The sequence below is a fragment of the Temnothorax nylanderi genome, unplaced genomic scaffold (assembly GCF_030848795.1).
Source record: "Temnothorax nylanderi isolate EJ_2023f unplaced genomic scaffold, tnyl_v1.0 TNYL_tig0059_pilon, whole genome shotgun sequence".
NCBI classification, from domain to species: Eukaryota; Metazoa; Arthropoda; class Insecta; order Hymenoptera; family Formicidae; genus Temnothorax; species Temnothorax nylanderi.
Window position 1 is genome coordinate 747,926 of NW_027249121.1, and position 23,166 is coordinate 771,091.

General features: G+C 41.0%; 2 protein-coding genes across 8 annotated transcripts in view; both read left to right on the forward strand.

The window, feature by feature from the left end:
- The first annotated feature begins 5,636 nt into the window (after positions 1-5,636).
- Positions 5,637-19,566, forward strand: LOC139773262 (uncharacterized). Of its 3 annotated transcripts, none has more exons than XM_071707597.1 (5): positions 5,637-5,943; positions 7,945-8,062; positions 13,508-13,624; positions 14,666-15,162; positions 15,364-19,566. In XM_071707597.1, the coding sequence occupies exons 2-5, from the start codon at positions 7,952-7,954 to the stop codon at positions 15,857-15,859; spliced, it is 1,221 nt and encodes a 406-aa protein (XP_071563698.1). In that variant the 5' UTR covers positions 5,637-5,943; positions 7,945-7,951; the 3' UTR covers positions 15,860-19,566. The 3 variants fall into 3 exon arrangements, with proteins under 3 accessions (XP_071563698.1, XP_071563697.1, XP_071563699.1); XM_071707596.1 differs by lacking the exon at positions 5,637-5,943 and adding an exon at positions 5,950-6,213; XM_071707598.1 differs by lacking the exon at positions 5,637-5,943 and adding an exon at positions 6,324-6,466.
- A 1,197-nt stretch (positions 19,567-20,763) lies between these two features.
- Positions 20,764-23,166, forward strand: part of LOC139773260 (uncharacterized) — a 128,020-nt gene continuing 125,617 nt past the window's right edge. The window contains exon 1 of one of the 5 annotated variants that reach the window (XM_071707594.1): positions 20,764-20,903. Coding sequence is in view for 1 of the 5 variants with exons in the window: in XM_071707591.1 (XP_071563692.1) it covers positions 21,327-21,341 (15 nt within the window). In the remaining 4 variants the exon portion in view is untranslated. Of the gene's footprint in view, positions 20,904-21,184; positions 21,342-21,846; positions 21,868-23,166 lie in introns of those variants that run through there. The other 4 variants (XM_071707591.1, XM_071707592.1, XM_071707589.1 and 1 more) reach the window with 4 other exon arrangements.

Genomic DNA, 23,166 nt, shown 5'->3' on the forward strand with positions numbered 1-23,166 from the left:
TCGTGTGAAGCAAGCTCGTATTAACCAATGTCTGATTTAGATAGGATTTTATGCGAACTGATGTCAAATCTGATAGTCTGTATTTTTTGTACGTCGATCTGAGGTTGAAGTACGTGATGGCGAAGTATTAAGAAATACGATCATATCTCGCGTAAAAGATCAAAATTTAAATGCCTTTTAGAATATAAAAACTGTATCTTACTTTATTACTGTATGTTACTTTATTAAATTTCAAAATTTTTAATAGATCTAATTATTGATGTAACGACTAACTGGAAATAAAAGCCTCAATTCACTAATTAGAAAAAAAATTTAAGGCTCGAGAAACTCATTTTTCTTCTGGTCATGCGTATTTTTACTAATAAAGTAGATAAAGTGGATAAAAAATATTTGAAAATAGGTGAAATTTGAACAATAAATCTTACCGACACACATTTTTCTGACAATATAGTGTAATAAAATAAAACAAAAATAATAAAATAATTCATTTTTATAATATAATTTAAATAATTTATTTTTATAACATAATTATTAATGCCAGTACTCTAGCATTAATTTGACTTTTTTGTGCTTTTTCTCGTCGACAATATTATCAATTACAAAACGAATAGGTATAATAGTAACATTTTGATGAATAGCAAACAACCTCTCTTTTCTGTATCTGTCTCAACTTCTATTTTAGGATTTTAAGATTCTTAGTATTCTTGGAATTTTTTACAAGACCTTTTTTCTTTCACATAGCTTCCCTAAATAAAACAATACCTTGCACAATTCCATTCGTATTGTCATCTGTGTTGTTTTTTTGTATTTTAAAGGAAAAGAAATGGTATTTCTGAACCTCCTCTCATTCCGACACAAGAGAAAGGATTAACTTCTGCCCTAATAAATTCCATCTTTCACATCTAACGACCCTCTCTCTTTCCTAACTTTTACTTTCGAAAAATCAATCACTACTTTTGGTACTAAAACACGTCGTACTATTGGCTGCTGCTATATTTTAAAAGTTCCACGTTTCTTAATAACAGAAAATTCATCTTGAACTGAGTTCCTCGATTCTCGCCAGTCTCATAGTGAATAGTGCGCAACGTGGTTTGCTACGTGCATCGTCGCCTAAATAAAACTTAGTCGTGAAGTAAGTTTCTTTACTTATTTTACACTTCAACTTAAAATATTACGTCGCGTCTCGTAATATATGGCGATTGTGTTTCCACGCTGAGAACCGTGAATTGAGATATTATTCAGATACATAATGAAATTAATATAAATAAATCACATTTCAATTATTCTATTTTAACATATTTTCAATATAAAGAGAAAATTATATAGCTTTTTTTATTCATGTCAGTTTGAATGAATTAATATAATAACATTATCTTTTAATAAAATAATAAATGCTGTGATATTCCATTTCTGTAAATGAATTAATTAAGACAAAGGTTAGTAGAAATTTTTTTTAATATATTCGAAATATAAATATAAAATATTTTTTTAATAAAAAGAAAGAATATATAAAAATAAATTACTTGTATAAAATGTATGTATGAGAAGATAAATAGTATACATATATGAAAATATTATATTTTAAATAATGAAAAAGCTTCAAACAGTTTATTTTATTTCGCTGTATAATATATATTAGTATATACATATAATAACATAAGTTTACTTTTATTCTCAATACAGCAGAACGCTTATAATCTTTATTTTTCTCTAAATTTCATGTCGCGTTTTAGTTTATATCAACATGTCTAACAATTTTATAAGCATTACAAGTTTCTGTTACGTTGTGTTGAAATTGAATCTTTCTACTATAACATTATACATAATTATATATATATAAAACGTATAACATGGCAAAATCTGTATTTAACCTGTCTAAATTTAACAGATTTTAATTTATAATTTTGTATAAAACAATGCAGCATATATGGCTGCAATATAAAAAGTGATTAAATTATAAACTATTATGAGAAAGAGAGAATTAAGAAATAAAGATTGGAATTGAATATTGATTTTACTGATAGACTGATAAATAATGCAAAATTAATGCATATAAATCTTATTAATCACACAATTATGCAGCTTTTATAACAAAAGTCATGATAACATATTTAATAGATAATAATTTTAACTTCTAAATACGCAATTTTTCATAGCATTCCGAATATTTTTTAAATAAATAATGACTGCTCGGGAATGCTAAAAAAATATTTAAAAAACTCTTCTTTTTTAATTTGAATCTTTTGAACCTTTTAAACCTTTTGAACTATTCGAATCCTTTTTGGACTATTTTTGTAATGATGTGAGAGCAGACGTGCAAAGACATGTTCAAAGCCGCGTGTTTTCAGTTCAAATTTCATAAGGGAGAGTACACATTGCAGATCATCTAAAAGTCGCTTTGCATATATGCAAAGCTGCACACTTGAGGATTAAGTAAAAAATATATTGTAATTTTAAATATTGAAATCTAATTGAACCTAAAAAATAAATAATATCATAAAATTGTACCAAAATAAAATTTATACACATTGTATTATTCTTTCATTATCATGCTTTGATATTAAAAATGTATTTGATAGTATAATATAGTTCTGTATGAAGAATATCATTTTTTGAAGGAAAATGTATTTAAACAATAAGATTATAATATATTTCTCATGTTAACACTTTATGTATAAAATTATTATGTGATTTTCAATGTTTCTAAATTTATTTTTATACAATAAAACACTTCTATGACATTCTTAAGTTATCTAACTACGAGTATACTATTTTTAGTTAATGTATCAAGAAAACATTGTCTTGTACAATGGTTTTTCACATGCACTAAACATTTAATTGAAAGACAAGACGCACCATGTATAATCTACTTTTACTTTTCCCGTTTTACGCTATAATAAGTACGAGACCGGATAACGTTTTCAAGATACGTGTTTTAACCTTTCGTGATATTGCACCGTAAAACGGATTCGCTCTGGCCACATTTTGTGGGACAATTATAGCGCGGCCTCACATAAATGTATAAAACGCTCTTTGTCTTGAATTAGAAAGTTACGATAGTACGTCGGAGGATAGTAATTAAGCGAGAAGAAGGGTGGGGCAAATGGAACAGCGAGTGCGACAAGCATTCATGGTGTAAGTCGCGTGCTATGCACAGACTCCAATTGAATTAAACTTAATAACATTTCAATATTATTTTGATTAGATATACGCGAAACATCGATTTTAAAAGAGCATGACTAGATTGATAAAGAAATTTGTACGCACAATCATTTGCTTGTCTTATTTGTTTTATAAACGTATTTCCTATAATTCTTCTCGCGATTAACCCTCCGTCATCCATAAGGGGCTTTAAACTTTAAAGCTCCAAGTGAAATATCTTTCTTGCATTTCTTCGTGGAGAGAAGGAGGCGGTGTTTGGTATCCCCCCTAAAGAAAGTTGACAGTAGAGGGGTTTCGCTTTTCGCTGCCGCGGTGACGCCGATTTCCGTCAATGCGTGTTTGAGCAAGGACCCATGTGGATGACGGCGTTAGTGTTTACCGACGTAAGTAAATGTTGTTTTTTTTTCGGTTTTTCACTATATTTCTAATAGTTTTTGCTAATTAAAGCACTTCTATCATTAGTAGAGTATTATTTACAAAATGACGGAAAGAAACGCCGAACAATACAATACTTTTTTACTTTTTATTTATTATTTTCTTTTATATTTGTAATGATATTTTATATAACTAACAATTTTTTACAATAAAAATTTATTTCTAAGCAAAAGAAAGTTAAACTTTATTTTTCTCTGTATTTAGCATACGAATAAACCCCTCTAAAATTTCATCATTTTTATTTGTTAAAATAATTATACTTTTTGGAGTCGATTCAAATTAGACTACATTCTTTTGAAAGGTTATAGTCTGAAGTACAAAATTCTGCAATCACTTTTGTTAATATTTATTTGTTGCAAAGTTATAAATTTTCAAACAAATTTCCATTTTTTCCCATTTATATTCAAACTTCGCTTTGTATAAACAATTAAGTTTAATATTTGACTTTAAAACCTATTGGATATTGTAGTAGAGATGTTGACAACTAATTCAGAATTCTTTAGGATTTTTTTAAAGCCCAGAACATAAAAGAATATAAAAGTAGGGTAGACTTAAAAGCCCCATGTGAATGACGGCGTTGGCAGAAACAGATGGATGACGGAGGGTTAATAATACGGCATAATGATTTAATTTTATAGGAACACAAGCATCACATTGAGCTACGAAATTTACAATATATAAAATATGGCAGAGGGTAAATGCGAAATGTTTCATTAATCGCGCGTTGAGCTTAAATATCATTTCATGTACAAATATACACATGACAAATTATTAATCAAACGTATTTTATAATATTTCGCGTATAAACAAATTTTATTTTATTAAAAAAATGCAAATGCAATTTTTTTATCGCCTCTAGTGACATATACGTGACTCACATATACGTGAACTTTATCTTTCCTTAATTTTTTTTTCACTTAGCGACAGCATATTAGTCTAAACGGACAGTAATTACTAAGTAGTTGCATTTTCGACGTTTAAATGAAAACGTGTGTGACATTGAAATATTTTCCACGGCGTTCCCAGAAACGTGGTACTTCGAAATTTACTCATTATAAATTCATTTTAGCGCTTATTTAGAATTCTTAATCGGCACGTAGGTGCTTCGCTTGACTATTGAATTAGTTCACGTACCACTTTAAAAATGTAATTGATCGTAGAAGTATCTATTCAACGGTAAAATTCTTCTTTTTCATAATACGAAAATAATATCAACTGTTTTAGAAATTGATCCGAAACGATATATACGTTAAATTTTAGCATTAAAATTTTTCATAAATTTATGACGCCTATGCGACGGCTGGATCTGCAAGACCCTAGCTTCCGCTGCAAGTTTTTCGGGGGGTAAAGGGGCAATGCGGAGACTCTGTAGTTTCTGCACAAGGAAGAAACCGAGCGTGCCGCACCACGGGCTCCGGAAATCGTGCCTTTCTCACCATCGTCATCGCGATGACGCGCGACGCGTGCACGATTGTTCTCCCGTCACCGGTTTTCATTCAACATTAACCGAGCTCTCGTGTTATATCACGATTAATATCGCGTGTTTTCAGCCGCGATTCGCGTTTACCGTTCCGACACTCGCGCGCGTGTTTATATTCGCGAAGGTGACAATCGCGAGAGCGCGGATTAGGCCCCGCGATTGTAAATTCTGTTTCGCCCGTGGAACGTGAACTTGGCATTCGTGTGCGTGTGCCGGCTTTTAACGATCTCTCGTGCCACCTTCGTACCTGTAATTACGAGCCGCTTTGGCCCACCTTACGCGCGCGGCACGATCGCCCCTGCATCATGCAGAACGCTTCGCTCGCTCGCGACGCGACCGACGTCCGGCTCTCTCTCTCTCTCTTTCTCTCGGCAGAAATGAGAGGGAAAGAGAGAGAGAGAGAATCGACTCAGCTGTCGCGGATCCGCGGACTACGTCATCACGGCCCTGCAAGAGCAGACCTTCCAAGGGCGCTGACGGTTTGAACCGCGGCACTGCCGGCGTCGCGACGCTTGCGCGCCGTCGCGCCCCCGACGGCGCTCGGTGCACGGTGGGCGACGGTGGCCCAGGGGCGGCAGTGCGGGTTCAGGGGGCGGCGAGGGTGGGTGCCTCCTCCGTTGGAACTACCCCTTGACAACAGCCCCGCGACCATTCTCACCCTCGGCGGCCGCGGCGGAGGCTCCGCTTCGCAACACCGAAGCGGGTCCCCACCGAAATCGCGCGCGCGATCAATCGGGAACAGTGTGGTGCGAATCAATCGACGGTCCCCGGGTACGAGACGTCGGCCTGTCCGTCGTTCTCATCCGCGGGGAGACGGAACCCCACGGCGTGCTCGGAACGTGAACGACAGCCTGCCGCTCGTTCAGGTAAATCGATTAAAACGCGCGTATTATACGCACGCCAATTTAATGCGAGACGCAAATGACCGGCAAATATCGGTCCACGAAGACGTGTAGTGACGCGACGGACGCGAGGGTACGAGGGGACGTCCACTTGACGTACATCTGGACCGGACCCTTCTTAAGCCGCGGGGTTGCAGGGGGAGGATTGGGAATTGCACAACACGCACAGCACCGGCTACTGGACCGGCACGGCATACCGCTGATACCGCTTGCGGTCTCGCGAACGTACCGCCGGTACGTCGAACGAAATACGCACACTCGCCTCTCATCTCGTCATCACCGCGAATTCTCCGTTAAAGCATCGGCAATTTCTCGCGTTCACCCGGCGTGCGTGTTACGACCTCCGACGTCGTTTACGAGGATGCTCCCATTGATACTTAACGCAATTTGGCTATCGACGATTATCGTCAAGAGTGCCCAGCGCGCTTTCTCTGCGAATAAAACTCTCGCTGTTTCAATTCCCAACTGTAAAGTATGCAGTTACGACGTAAGTAATACGAGAAGGTAATCTTGTACGTGCGAGCGTACAGTTTGGCGCAATTTCGTGATGTTAAACAGCACAACTGAAATCGATTAACGATAAAGCTGTAAAGACTGCAAGATTAAAATCGTTAGCAGATATTTTTACTGCGGTACTTTTCTTCATTGTCTGTTTATGCTCGTATAACCGATTTATTATGGTTAATAAACGAGCGCGGAACTTGTTTACTGGCGTTGCGCACCGTGCGAGTCATTCGAGTTCCCTTTCGCAGACGTAAGAGAGAGAATAGGTAAATTATAAATTTGCGAAACTACGTAACCAAGTTTATCGATCGGGATATTCATCGCGTATCACTCGCATCTCGAGCGCCGCGATTTTTTTTGCACATGCTTCGTCCGAAGCCAATTTGCAGGAATATTGAGCGCCATTATAAAACAAATTTATTTCAGCGTCATTCGCGCATCAGCTTTTTATCCCTCGATGTAAAGCGATAATGGATATCTCGCGCGCTCTTTTTTTTAACTTGCTTGCACAAACGACAATTGGACGACATTGCGTAACGCAAGCGTACTCGTGAATCAGTTGCGTTGTAATCTTACGAATCTAAGTTCGCGCGTCGTTAAAACACAAGAAGCCTTACTGTCCGAGGAAATTTTGTTGAAGGTTATGCTGACCCACATTGCACCGACGCGTAATATCGCCGGCATTTCTTGCGTATCCGCGCAAATTGTCTTACGCGTTTCCATTATGTGAGAATGTCAATACGCGTGACATTATTTAACAAACACATAAATTACAATTGCATTGTACGGGTGCGATTACATAAAAATAGAGAGGACGGACCAATTTTTCGAACTGATAATTATTTTGAACATAGTTGATCTCTAATTTGATGTTTACCCAAATATTACTTTATAATAATATCGATAAATGATTTTACTTCGAATGTCGTAATAATATATTTCGCAATTAAAAACAGATAATTACACTTTATCAATAGTAGGGAGTGCTTTTTAGACTGTTTAATATGGATAAAGATTAAAGTCTAACTAACCTCCGGCGTAAAGCACTATACAAACAACGAACCAGACCTTGAAAAGTTCAGGTTATAAAGCTTACGCTAATAACATGCATTAACGCTGAGCTCAAACTGTTCGCGCAATTCATGATTATATATACATAATATTCTCGCCGATATGTATCAATCTGCGGAAACTGAAACCAGCGTGTGGCGATAATGAATAAGCAGGCCATGTCGCGTGCCTTCGCTAATGCCGCACGACTCTTTTCACAAGTCCTTGAAAAGTTACGTATCAATCTCTCTCGCCAAATTCAATTATCGATCACATTAACATAAAGCAACGAGTTATTTGTTTCCGCGTAATTAATCTCGAGATAATCGGAGGTTTCGTTCTCGAGGCCGACGTTTATAAGAAGAGTCGAAAGTTTACACGTCACTTACGCAGTAATCTTTCGGTAATTAGTTTCAGCATGGAGTGCCCCGAAGCGGTAGAACGAGGTCGGAATTTTCGTCTGCTAGCTGAAGAGGAGTTATCTAAGCTCTTGGATTTTCTTACGGAATACTTGCCTGACTCGTTGAAGGTATTATTATTCTGCACGCTGTTGTTCACCTTTATTGTAGTTAAAAATATAAATATCTTCCTTATCGCGATTCTGGTTCTTTTTTTTTGTTAACAGGCATGGTTATGTACTTATGGTTTCTACGATAACGGATAAGGAAAAATTGTTGAGAAATATATTTATCATTTTACTGAGGAATAGTTCTAATATTTAGACTCAGAACATTACATCTCTTTGTTGTCACCCGCTTGATACGGTTATCTTATAAATTACCAACACGTTCCGTACGGAGGCTATAAAGCCCCGTCAGCTTCTAATTTGATGTTGATGAAAGCAGAAAAAGTATTACGGAAGAGTAAAAGTTCCCGACGTCCAGTAAAGAGAATGCGAATAACATAGGGGAATATATATAGGATCCCTGAACTAACGATATACAACTGCAAAAGGGAGTGATTCCTAATTAAAAAATAAATTGAAAATATATAGTAAAAGTTTTTTCATTACAGGACACTTTATTTATATGTATATAAATAGCTATGAATAATATTTCTGCCTAGATATTATCGACGTTGCGTTGCGCGTTTCCCAAGATACTTAATAAAGTTCTTAAATTGTCATTTTAAGATGACCTGCATTAAATTTTTATTTCGATTTTTATTTCGTTTACTTTTAATTTTCCTACTTTTCCTACTTTATTTACGTACTTTCAAAAATCACTTTAGAAGACTGATAAATATTGAATTTTCTTATGTTTGCAAGATCAAAGAAGGAAGGAAGAAAAAAAGAACATTGTGTTTCTTGACGGTTAATTATTTCATTCAGCGTGCAAATTAGCCCCTTTCTATAAACGATCTCGGTTCACGTTTTAAACACCAAATTGAAACAACAATTATTTTGCCGATCAATAATGCAATTAAAGCCGCAGAAAGCAACACGAATTCGCAATACGAGAGCCAGGCTAATATCAAACCCATTATTTTGTAACCTTTGCAATAATCTCCTGCTTCCACGCCCCACGCACCGCTGTCTCACGTTTTACTCGATGTAACAACAATGTCTCGGAATCGATATAACTCAGCATACACCGTGAGAGCGTATATTTAGCAGACTTCCAGTTCAGGATAAAATGTAAATTTCTATAGAGAGAATATGTACATATTCTCTCATAATATTTTAGGGGGGGAGGCAGTGTGGTTTAGTGGCAAAGGTGCGAGACTCGTAACCGCGAGGACTCGGGTTCGCGAGTCCATCTGACCACAGTTGAAATTTTAATGTTTCGTCTTTCAGAAGAAAGACATTAACCTGTTGGTTTTCTTTCACGCGTATAGCAACTGGGCACTGCTACGTGTGACATGGGTAAAAAGAGAAGGCATATGTATGTGCCATATGTACCTTAAGATAATATAAATTTGAAGTTAATTAAAAATCTGTGCCAAGTGAAATATCAAATATTGCAAAAATTGGACGATAAATCTAACAAACCGAGATTGGATTTATCGTCCGATTTTTGCGATATTTGATATTTCACTTGGCATACAGAATTCGCGAAAAGTCGCGCTGTCGTGGTCACGAGATAGGTCGGCTCGCTCTCGAGGGATCAATCCCACTCATTGGTGGGATAAGGTTACTATCATGCAGGATACAATGTCCAAACGCGTAATCCTCCCCTAAGTTAGTCCGAGTGCTGATAGTTGTGACGCGATCAAAGTTATGTTATATACGTGCTGCACGCATCATATGGCACATATATTTTCTATGCCGCGAAAATGATATGCCGATGTTGTGCGATATAGCGAATGTCCAAATATTTGTGAAATTTGATCAGTGTCGCCGACTGTATAATATTTACTTGAGAAATATATATTGAGTCCAATAGCTTCTTGTACCAGTTGTTGGCATAATAAACATCTTAAACTTTTGGCTATTCAATATAATGTTATAAATGCTGCAACTCTTAAATAGCTATCCAAACAAATTTCTGTTTGCCTTTTAACAGCAAGAAACTAGCGACTATCTCTTTTTCAAGGAAAAACTTAGTAATGCGTGTGTGTGTTTAACCTTTATCTACAATATGTAAAACTATAAAGAGCATATATTTAACGGATAGATAAGAATAATTGTGTATACTTTTTTTCAACTTTTACTCCGCTTTTTTTATTTTTATCATTATGCTTTAACGTAAATATCAATGTCATTCTCAATTCTATTAAATCGTGAAAGCGAACATCTCGGAGTTGATATAATAAACAATAATTATTTATTTATTAAAATCAACGTGCAAATTTAATGAACAATGAATTATCTTGCCGGAAATAACGGTTTATACGACTTGTGTTTCGGTTCGCTCAAATTGTCCGGTTGAAGTCCATTCACTGTTTCACTTCTCCCTTTTGTGATGCAACTGCCGGACTACAACGAGAGTACCAACTCGATAAACTTTGTTCAACCCCCGTTGTTAGGGGGATCAACGTTATGACGCGCGACCACGCTACCGTAATCGAAAAATCGTCGTGCAAGGTGCGCTGGAATCAAGGCCAGGGTCGCGGCTTCCACACGTTGTCGTCGTCGCCGACCGTATTATTCGCGAGTCGCCGCAGTGCCGATCTCGTGACCTCGCCTCGCGACTACTACGGCATCCGCGCGATTTCCTATTAGCGCACGGCGAGTCTCTCCCCTTCCCATGTTACTCCAAGAGAAAACCTCCGGGAGCCGGCCATATATCAATGTTAATAATTGTGAACGCCCAACGGCGCTCCGCGGTCTTAACGTTATATCATCGAAATTGAAATCACATTTAGGTAAAAGCCGCGGCATCACGTGTCTCGGGGAAGATGACGGGTCCGTATTATCAATTTATTGATTCGATTATATAAATGGTCACGCTAAAACCCTAGATATTTTCGTCCCGCGGACACAGAGGAGCACGCTTGTTTTCAACGTGAAAGGTCGCGTATATACGCTTTTCAATCATCGCGAGATTAGTGAGAGTACAGCCGCGCCACAAAGAGATATTGTTCAATTGAACGGGCTGCAGTCTCGTGGCTTTTCCACCCGCCGCATGTCTCTCCCCGCTCGTCTCGCCGGAGGAAGCGGATTAGACCGAGCCAGTTGACGGGAATCAATCGCGTCTCGCCCGACAAATTATATAATAGAAAAAAAAACAAGTGAGAAGTATGTGGACGAAAACGATCAGGATTTCAATACTCTCGGCCGGGGGATGAAAGAGGAGAAGCCGAAGGAAACGTGCCGCGTCGCGCCGCCGATCGGTATCGCGCGAGCGGACACCGTATCATTGCGGCGATCAATCATCAGCGAACTTTGACGATACGTTGCATGCAAAGTGCATCGATTTCGCTACGTGCGACGACGAAAAAGCAACGGCATTACGTGTGTGCGTCAGGACACGCGACCTTGACCCCTGAATGCCTTTCCGCGCCGTATACGTTGTAGGAACCAGTAGTGTCTGGCGGTTTATTCCGGGATAAACTGCCAGGGCCTGCGCACAATCATTTTCGTGTGCTGGCTCAATCTAATGGTGTTGTACAGCACCGGCGCCGCGGCGCGCCGTTGATTCTTCCGGGCATCACTCTCTCGCGCGGTTATCAAAGCGGCGCGCGGTTCTCATAAATCCGTATATACATACCGAACGCGCGCGATCGTCGCCGCGCGTTTCGACGATGGCACGCGAGGCTCGTAAAGCGGGACACGTATCCGAACGAAAGCATCCACTTTAACAATTGTGAAGGAATGTAATGCGAATAAAACACGCGTTTCTGACGCTGGGGAAAATCGCGATACAAGAAAGATGAGATATCGATGAGATGGAAATCTAGGCGATATTTCTAAGTTGAAATGTGCTAACGTCAACGAAAAAAGAGTTGAATTATTTACGTTTTCGTTGTAACGACCTAGAACGTGACACTGGGAAAACACGGAGCAATATATACACAACTCTCGATAAAGTAGAATGAATTGATAATATGAGATATCGAGGTTGATAAAATTCTCACTAATTATCAGTTTTCAAACTGACTGGGCTTTGATATATGAATCGGCTTGTCACGTATCTTTTTCATCGTCTGCTCACGGAATATGCATGAAATAATAATCTCGTGCTATTATCTGTAGCATGCTTATCATGTTGTTAACCATTGCGGTTTTGTTTATGGTTTTCGAAATGATTTAAATATGAGCATTACTTAGAATACGCAGGCCGTACATGTAGTGTGATCGATAGCTCGCGTGTATCACATGTTATTGGATAATAATTAAAGTTTTATGGTTTCTACGATATTTTCTTTGAGCATTTAATTTCCAGATATTTCAAATATACGTTATTCTTAATTATTAAATAATAATTTCAATGAGTCTTATTTTCGAGAAAGATGTTCATAAAAAGACTTCACGCGCAATTCTTATAATCAAAATATGGCGATATAATTATCCGACTTGACGTCACCTTGACAATTTGGAAAGTTAAAAGTAGCTGCCGTGCAAAAGCACAATTACTTTTATCGATATTTCTTATCTCTCAAACTGTTAACCTGACTACTTTACCTGACTACTTTACTTATTATGCTATTCTTGGGCAAAATTTATGTATGCTTCGTTTCACTCGTTATTTTCATCCAATATGTCCAAGGAACTCCTCGATGCGACATAAATACGCAGTTAACGTTTAGCATTTATTTTAAGTGGAACAATTGTACCGGCTAATTCAATTCATATATTTATGAACATTTGTGCAACTGTAATTTCTTATGAAAACAAAATATGTATCCCTCTTATGAGACGATAAAGTTTTTTTTATATTTTACAGACCCATATAACACGGGTTCATATAACACAGATTCCTGTAACATGACGGAAAAGTTTTAATATTTGTTTTAAAAAATTGATATAAAAAATATTTTACTGTCACATCTTTAATATCCACATTTTTTAAATAAATCTTTACATCTTTTATAAATATGTGTTTCCACAATTCCACATGCATAATCCATATATGTATAATCTATGTGACATGTGACTCGTATAACACGAATTCATACAACACGGAACGCATCCCCTGTGTTATACGGGGGTCTACTGTATTATATAAGGAATGAAAGAGAACTATATATAAAAGAATATCAAAAGTGACAGAGTTATCTTTAACCGAACCGGGCATTGCCTTTGATTAGATTCTTTCTGATCCTCCTCCACCCCTCTCTCTCTCTCTCTCTTTCTATATATATTTTTGCTGTCTCGAAAATATCTACCCTTTCACTTCAAGCAGCGTCTTTGCTAAAGTTGACACATGCGAATATAAACACTTTTCTATACTCATCCCAATGTAAATGTCACTTTGAATTCCACGTTTCATGAAAAATAAATTTAATCTACTTTTATAACATTTTGTTAATAATAATTTATGCCATTTAATTATAAGGAGAATGTTTCACTGATATTATAAATTTCTTGCAGTTTCAACAAACCGTATTAACTTATATGCGAGATAGAGTCTGGGAATTCCATTTCTACGTGGCTAACGATTGGCCAGAGGACGCAATCTGTTTACATTTTCCCGGAATGACATTATCTGTAAGTATAAATTAAATTTACGGGAGAAGGAGTTTACCTGATGCAATCTTAAACAAAAGTTCTGATTTCTGTAATAGTATTTTATTTGAGATAACATTCCCACTTACCGTCTTAATTACATTGTTGTACTTCAAAAAGTTGCCCACTTACAAAATAATCTAATTTATTTCATAGTATGTACGTGTAACTTGGGTTATATATGGTATACATTGTTTAACATCTCTTTATACTGCAAGATATATAGCAGATCGTTAAAAAACTGAAATTAAGCGAACTATTTCGATTAGAAAACAATAATTTAATCGCCGCGGCACTACGACGAATCGTTAATTTCGAGAAATATCGCAAAAACGCCAAATATCAAAAAAGTGGCCTTGCCACGAAAATTATTATGTGTTTCCAGACGCGCCATTTCTCAATGCAGAGTTGCGAGAGTGTATTGGCCCACATCCCACAGACTTGGCTAGCCGCCAAATTTTCGCCTTCCTCTTTGTTCCCTCGTCGTCGTCGCCGACACGAATCGCGACTCGCTTAATCCCAGCTTCCCGATTCCTCTCAAGATGATTTTGTCTATGCTTTTTAGTTAATTACCACTTCTGCAGCACCATAAATTCACTGGCCATTGATTATTAGTTTTGCACACGTAACGTATTCTCTGGCAAAGAATTTTAACCGCGCCAAGAACCGCATTGTATCCTTTGACATTTAGCACCCGCCGCGTTAATCCGCATTCGTGCCGCAGACTCGGTAATAAGCGACTATTCTCTACCAGTGTTTTTCGACACGTAAACATAGATTGAAATATAAAACGCAGACTTCATCGTTTAGTCTTAAATATGAAGCATGTCTCACTGGCCTGCCTCAAAGTATCTAATCTTCTAATCTTCCTAAGCTCTTGCAGATTCTAGAGAAAGCCGCGCGTAAATTATGACAACAAGCGGTAAATAGACCGTAAAGACTTTACGATCTCCCAGTATTATCGTTCGCACATAGCCTTTTCTCCATACTACGGCGATGCTAATCGCATCTTTATGCTTTCAGCCACACGGTTTGGTGTACGAGAGTGTCGGCGTCTTCTGCCCGAACGACCGGCTGGAGTTGCTTCGCCTTCTCCGAGAGGAGGACATTCTGATAGACTGGTCGAGACCTTTGTACATTAATTTCGTTCACTCCGACATTGCCGAGGAATTAACGCGTCTTTACGAAGGTACCGGCACCATCGAGACAGTGGTGGGCGATGTCTGCGCGTGCGATTACTTGGAGCAGGAGGAAGAAAGCCAAGAGGAGGAGTCCGACTCTGACGTCCAGGTGCGGCAACTCAAGGCCGAGCACGCCGAGGGAATCCACGAATTGTATCCGGCGAACGACATGGAATGTCACGAGGTTTTCCTTCGACTTATCAGGACACTACCCGCGGCGGGAGTGTTCGCGAAGGGTAGCTTGGCCGCTTGGATGGTCCAATCCTATTACGGAGCTATGTTCTCCATGCAGACCAAGCCGGAATATCGTAGGAAGGGATATGGGACGAAGTTAGCAAGGTAGGGAAGAGCCTTAATAGCGTTTATATACAATGTTTGCAATTAGTAATAACGCTTAACTAGATAGTCGTAGGTGTATCGCTTTATTTATATGTAAATGTACTTGATTCATCCACGCTAAATAAATATTATATCGCGATATTGTCACGCACACGCCGTAATTGAGATATATGAGATTTATGTATGTCTGTGAAATTTTAGGTACCTGACAAAACGCGTAGCCGAGAAAGGGTATTATCCGTTTGTAGTTATACGTCCAGAAAATGAAGCTAGCCAAAGCTTGTACAAGAAGCTGGGTTTTAGACGGCTATACCAACTCGTTCGTATGATTTTTATGCCTTTCACGTGGCAAGAGAGCGAGAACGACGCGAATATTCTTAGGGATAACTTGGAGAACGCCGTGAGACAGCTCACGATCGAGCAGAGGGTAATAACGGCGTTACACGGCCAGGAGAAGAACGAGGAAACGATACGAGATCCCGCGGGAATCGCGGAGGACGAGCCGATCGTCGACAAGTCCGAGGGTGGAGAGGAGCTCGAGGAAGAACTTCTCGAAACCATCGAGGAACAGTCTGAAGAGAGGACAGACATCGCGGGGAGTAACGCGGACGGCACGACGAACGAAGATGCGCCGGAAGTTGTGGGAGTTAACGGCTCTTGCGAGTGCGAGACGGATGCCGGCGGTGGGGACGAATAAGTTTCTAGAAAAACGTTTATGCGATAAACGACGGTCCATAAATTCGATACGTTTTGTTTGCTCGAAGACACGCTCGTCACCGTGGGACATTGACAAATAGCCAAGTATTTAAGAAAAATTACGAACGAAAGTTACGAGTGCGGAAAGTTCTTAGAAATGGACTGGCTTGTATATAACTTTCCTAACAGTTGTTTGAAATCTACTTAGTTCGATAGATATGAACGTCCATTTATAAATAATGACGATTCACGTGAATCATATTCAACAATGATTCACGGTGAATGATATATTACTTTTAAATTATTATCGACGATACATTGAACACATGTGACAACTTTACGAAACACGGGATACACACATACACAGCGATATATTATACGGGATTTCGGTTGTACTATTAACTAAATAATAACGATACACCATCATGTGAGGGGAGCTGCATTCTTCGAGCGATAGAAACGGAAGAAGAGAGTCAAAGATAGAAAATATTTTAAGAGATTTCAACATTATGGCACCGCGTTCGTGCGAGGCTTCAGTATTCACATACGCGGAATCAAAATTCCTCGTGTGATTCCTCATATCAGACTCTTTCCAAAACGTCGTGAAAAATCTCAGGTATCGAATAGCTACGTACCTTTGGGTTGCCAATGTTATAGTCTCGTTAAAGTCTATCTTGTATCGTTCTCCTATTACGTTGGTAAATATATAATTTGAGAAAAAGAAAGGTCGTTGATGTTATCAATGATTCGTCATAAAAAAAATGCGTTCAGAAACGCATCTGTTTAATATATACTTAAATCTTTCTAAATAAATTAAATAGAATTGCCATATTGTGGTTGACCACTTGTGTCTATATTCGCGTTTTCTCCACGTTTGTTCCACGTTTCTCGTCTACTTCGCCATTATTATTGATAAAGAATATACAATGCGCGGTGTACGACGACATATAATTATTAGGAAATTTCGTATTAACGTTTTCTACATCGTTATCGAGTTCCAAAACTCGCAAATTTTATGTATTAATTTCTAGCTACTTAGAAAATCTCTATAATAAATAGACTTTGTTGTGCAAGGAGGGACGAATTTGTAAGTCTAAAGTCGTCACGAGCGGTGGAGGGCACGCTAATTTTCACCAAACGCGAAGATGCGGAAGTGACTGCGGGGTTACTCAAACTGTGATTATAATTTTCATGTATAAAGTAGAATCTCGAGAGAAAAATATGACGAAGCCTCGTGCGATCTCGACACGCTTTTCTCGATATAATAGACGTAATTTGCTGTGCCGGTGCAATACAAATACAAGTTGTGTGTGTGAGTTCTTGACAGAAATTCGTCACGCCAATATCGACCTCTTACATTCCTCAATATGCATACAACTATATTCCATAATTTATAGATTATAGATATTTCAAAGTTGTATAATTATAAATATAATTTCGTTAGGAAAAAACGCTTTGCTTCGGTGACCGCGGGAAATTGAACGAATACAATTTTCTGTACTGTTTTACGCACCGTCACAGCGATTACCTTAGCGTGCGAGTTAATAATAATGATAATATTAATGATAAAAAAAATAGAATAATTAATATTATTATTAATAATAACGGTTATACATATTTGAATATAAATACGCGCAAAAAAGGGAGTTCCATCGGATCGGCCCCGTTCCCGAGGAACCCCGAGATCTTAGATAGCCACTATTTGTATAATTTTTTCTACGTTTCATAGATGTGTCTTATCAATAAATACGAGACGGGTAAACGTATAAAAGTCCGGTTCCGAACTGGGAACGGGGTCGGGGCGAGCGTATGGCTCTTTTAAGGCCCCCTCAAAATCCCTCGTTTATTTTTGATTTTGATATTATAGCGGGGGCCAGCTGTGATACTTTACTCAATCCACATACACCCTGGTCGTGGTACCAAATGTAGTCTAGACGAGACGATCGGCCGTTGTTAACGGCGCGTTAGAAACTCGACGAACTCCGTTTATCTTTTGCACGTTGCGTTATAATCGAAATCGATTTCAATCGGGCAGAGAGAGAGAGAGAGAGAGAGAGAGAGAGAGAGAGAGAGAGAGAGAGAGAGAGAGAGAGAGAGAGAGAGAGAGAGAGAGAGAGAGAGAGAAAGAGAGCTTATATTTCGCGATACAAGTGCGAACAATCGATTACGATCGAAGTCGTCGGTGGCGATCCGAGTGTTTAACGAACACGCGGTATCTATTTTCGTAACTGTTCATTCATTCCTCTGGTATCTCAGAGTAGGTAACCGAATTGGATATACAAACTAAATCAAACTAACATGTAAATCTTCAGCGTTCTCGATCTCGCGAAATTAGTTTATCAAGTACGAGTTTATCAAGTAGTAGACGATATCTCGTATCTCATTCTCTTCCGCAAACATTTCGTACGTGAGATCAACTGGAATTTGTGAGTTACGAGGAATCGGCCATTACGGAAAACTCAAGGATCTCAGTTTATACTTAATCGTGTCAATTAAAGCCTCTAGCGTAAACCGACGTTATTTGTATCTCGTCGTTTCGCCGTCGCGCAACGACTCGACGTAAAAGTGGACGACTTTTGATCGCTTCGTACACTCCGTGTAGCCTCCTTCGCTCGACGATTTCCTACTGTGATTAATAAAGCGATGCAGCTTCTGTACGATTGTGGTCAGCGTGGTCTCTCAATCAAGCGTGTTGCGATATCTGCAATAAATCGCAATTTTATATGACGGCGATAAAAAGCAAGGTGTTAGACGGTGTTTAAGAGCAATATACACCACGGTACGTCTTACGTATCGCACAACTGAGTTTTTCGCAGTGGCCTCAGGTGGCATCAGTTACAAAAGATTCAGAAGCAAAACAAATTTCTTCCTTTCGCTTCAGCCGCAATTTCTAAATCGATTCGTCTTCTCTGAGACGCGAGAGAAGTTCTTCTGTACGTTACGCACAATATATTAACACAATTAATTTGATATAGGGATCGTCCGATAAAACAATCGTCCCCGAAGGCTCTTTGAGGAGAGATCCACCCCTCTTTAAATCTCGAACGAAAAAGATTTACCGTTGTCAGCGTTTAATAGCGGTGCACCACTGTTCTGCCCGCTGTCAAATCGCCGCGACGACGGGAAGTCATTGCGGGGGGGGGGGGGGATCATTTACAAGCGCGCGAGAGAGAAAAAAAAGAAACAACGAACTTATTACTACACGCTAACTATACCAGCCTGTAACGTAGGACGCTAATTCTAGCGCTGTGTTAATCAGTGTGTCTCGCGAATTAGGCCTAAAATCTAAAAAAAAAAGAAATCTCCGCCTGAAGAGGCGTACACAGTACGTATTGTAAATACATTATGTCATTCCTCTCTCCTTCTCGTGCACGTTGCGCCTTTTATTGCAACAAAGAGACCTTTATCTAGAACAACCGCGATTAAACCTCAGTCCTACGATCTGTAATGAAAGTTTGTGTAAAAGGAGCGAAGTGATTGCGTTGCCGATGTAAAACGTCTCGGGATGTACTCTGTAGGAGTAGAGAGCGGAGATCACGGAGAGGAGAATAATGTTCGACACGGCGTAATACCTTCCCTTTTTTTTTTCCTCGTCTATCTCCGAGCGAGAGGGAAATCAATCGCGAGCATCGATAGTTTTGTGAAGAAATGGACGATTGGAAGCTGGATGAAAGAGCTTTGGATAATAAATGGGACAAACAAATACGATTTTTCTAATGATCAGTGTCGTTTATTATATGCACTTCAGTATCTGTACAATCTTTTTGCGTCACACAGTAGTCGTAAGCGATGGACCCTACCGCCTTTTCTGCGGGATATTAATTCGTTTTTTCTTTTCTTTTCTTTTTTTTTTGTGAACGATATCGACTCGTTATCGCTAAATAAATCACCAAACGGAACGTTTCTGAATGTTGATTCAATTCGGACGGATTTTTTATTTTCTAAATAGACAAATAGAGAACGTTTTCTTTTTATTGATGCTTTCAATGCTTTTCACAATGCGTTTACAATAAAAATCGAATCGAGACTCGTCCCATCGTGAAAATCGGTAAGTAAACTGATGGCGATTTAAATTTGCATACGCAACACGGTTTATTTACGTGTGCGACGTTATTTGGGGAAACCGGAAATCTGACTTTCAAACGCCGAGGCTCCTATCGCGATTGACAGACAGTTAAAACGTTGAACGCGGTAAGAAACATTCGCGCGCTGCTGTCACGTCGCTACATATGTGTGTCTCTTTCATTATTTCGACAAAACTCTCGCGCGTTAGCTGGCGTTTAACACGACCGACACGCAATACGGTAGCGCGTTTCCTTCGACGCGCCCGCGCCGGCATTTTTCTCAATCCGGAGTGGACCAACTGAATCACTCTTCAGCAGCGATGTCTGTCCGATACGTCAAATTCACGCGTCAATCTCTGACGTTGCAGCTTGACTCGCACGCGGAGATTGTACCTTCGCCTAAAGATAGTCCGACGCACGTAGCCACACCGTCTCGCAGTCCGGATCATCGCACCAGCGTTCGACGGGGTACACAAACTCGAGAACGTCACGTAAACCGTAACGTTCCGCGACGAACTTAAAGCTGGAGATCCGCACCAAACTCACTCACGCTCGGGAAGTCGCCGCGGGTCCTCGCCGCCTCCATGTTCTCGAAAAACGGCACACTTGACGCAAGTCGCAGCACAGCTCTCGGCAACGGCAACGTCCGAGTAGTCGGCTCGCTTCGATTCGCCGTCGGGGGAGTCGCACGCAGCTCTTCTGCGCGTTTGGCCGTCGCGTCTCGCCGTCTCGCCGTCTCGCGTCCGCGTCGCGAGGAACGCGACAGCTCTCGGAGGACTCGGAGCGGAGTCGGAGACGCTGCGCGACCCGCGTGGCTGTACGACGACGACTGCGAACGACCGAGGGGCGAGGGATCCCGAGGAACGAGGGGCTCCGGCTCCGGCTCCGGCTCCGGCTCCGGCTCCGGAGCGCCGCGGTTGTGGCCGCGCGCGCACGGCAGAAGGCAGTAGGAGAAGGAACGAACGCGAGGCGAAACGACAGGTGACTAGTCGGCGAACCGGACGGCGCGCCATGCGCGCCGTCGCCGCGGCTTCGGGCGCCGCCGGCCGCGCTCGGCCGCGCTCGGCCGCCTCCGCCGGCCGCCTGGCGGTGGTGGGGCGAGCAGTGTATCCGTGACGTCACATAATTAGAGTAAATACAAAGTAGTCTTGATGGGACAGCGGCGTGCGCCGCACCGTGAGTCGCTGGTCCGAGCGCGTCAAACCTATATCGCTCCGATACACGCACACCGCGTTTCTCGTGGAATAGTCCGTGATATATATATATGTATATATATATGTATATGCATATATATACATATATAGGTATATATGCCCGCGCGCTATGTGCCGTCAGTGTGTGTGTGTGCGCCAAGGGATCCTAGATGACTGTGGGAATAGTGTGTGACACTCGTGCGGCAAAGAAATGGAAAAGATAGAGGTGAGGAAGAAGGCCTTCTCCCGAATGTTGGAAGAGCCGGGTATATACACCGAGAGACACGCACCGAATTTCCCGTATATCCCTCCCACCCACCCCCCACCCCCACCCCCACCCCCACCCCCCGCGCCGTCGCCCGCGCCGTTAACGCCGGTGTGTTGCCGCAAATAAATTTCGCGCTTAACGCTCTCTTCTCTGTGGCCTCTCTTTCTCGTCTTTCTCTCTCTTTTTTTTCCTCCTTTTTCTTCTGTTTCTCCTCCTTTTTTTCCCTTTATAATCACCGCGTTCTCGCTCCCCTCCCCCCCCCCCGCGCTCGCTCCCTCGTTCTCCCGCACCCTCTCATCCCCTCCCCTCCCCCACATAACCGTCAGATTTACCTCGGCAAATACTCGCTCGACTGTAATGCAGAAGTGACAGCGTGGTGACGAGTGGTGGGGGAGGGGGGAGTAAGCGGGGGGGGGGGGAAAGGGGTAGCCGATAGTAGTGGGGAGATGATCGTGTAGTTAGACATCTGGCAACGAATACCATTGTATGTATCTTCGATGTGTACCATACTATTAGATAGACTGGTTACTTCTCGTCCTCTCCCCCCCGCCCTCGCGCGCGCTTGCTCTCGCTCTTTCTTCCCTCTCTCTCTCTCTCTCTCTCTGTTCTTCTTTAAACCGTCATCGTCTATCCGTTCATCTCCGTTTCATTTTCGATCCTCTCTGTCAAGTTTATGATTCCGTCCTTATCTCGCTCTCGCGCGTCTCCCGCCGACTCTGCCTTTTACTCCCTCTCTCCGTCGCTCTCGGTACTTTTCTCTCTCGCTCGCTCTGCCTCGCGCGCTCCGTCTTTCCCCTCTCGTATCTTTCTTCGTTTGCCGTTGCGCGGTCTCCGTCCACCTCGCTTCGCGCGGCGTGCTTCTCTCTCTCTGTCTCTCTCTCTCGCTCCCGCGCGCGCACCGACTCTACTCCATACCGTTCCTCCATCTCGTTCTCTCTCGTTCTCAGTTAGTGAGTATTTATAGATGTGCCTTAACCCGATTTAACGCAGCCACCTCAACTCGCATTGTCCTAACGACTATTTAATGAGAAATTGCATTGTTTTCGGCTCCCCCCGCGTCTCCTTCACCCACCGCGAATCAAGCTTTCACCGAATGGCGAATGGTAATATCGCGCGGCCCACCCCGTGTGACAAATGTCTATACGCGCGATATAAAAAGAATGCGAAGAAAAAAAAAGAGAGACAGAAAAACAAAAGCTAATAGAGAGAGGCAGCGGAGAGAGGCATTATCTGTCGTATGTCCGAGAATCGATAGACGGTTACATTGTTATTGCGGACGGAATAATATCGGTTGCGTTTTCGCGTGCCGTGGCGTGCGGAGAATCGGGCCCGCGTACAAACCCAATTTCGGTTGCGCGGTTGCTTTTAAGATCATCTTGCGGAATAAAATCGCGGCTACACGACTACGAGGACGACGACGACGACGACGACGACGACGACGACGACGACGACGTCGTCGTCGTCGGTGGCGATGGCGGCGGCAGTGGCGGCGGCGGCGTCGACGGGGGCGGGGGTGGGAAAAAAGAAATGTTTTCGTACTGCTTTGTCGAAAAAGGCATGTACAGTCCGTGGAGAAAATCAGTCGCGGACCCAGGAAAGTGTTATTTTCCGCGACATCGTTTCCCTCTTCCGAGCCCGAGCGCGCAAGCTTGTTTATTTACTTTACGTGGAATATCGTTGGTCCGGCTATTTGCTTGCAATACGCGCGCGCCAAGCAATCATTGACAATATACGTTATACGGACTAAATACATCCTCGTGCGCGCGCGTGCGTGTGCGTGCGC

Bases quoted from the DNA above. Each gene is read 5' to 3' on its own strand.
- LOC139773262 (XM_071707596.1), top strand. From the start codon at position 5,999: ATGACCGGCAAATATCGGTCCACGAAGACGTGTAGTGACGCGACGGAC. The intron at 6,214-7,944 runs GTACGTCGAACG...TTCGGTAATTAG, and splicing joins GTCTCGCGAACGTACCGCCG to TTTCAGCATGGAGTGCCCCG. The intron at 15,163-15,363 runs GTAGGGAAGAGC...GTGAAATTTTAG, and splicing joins TATGGGACGAAGTTAGCAAG to GTACCTGACAAAACGCGTAG.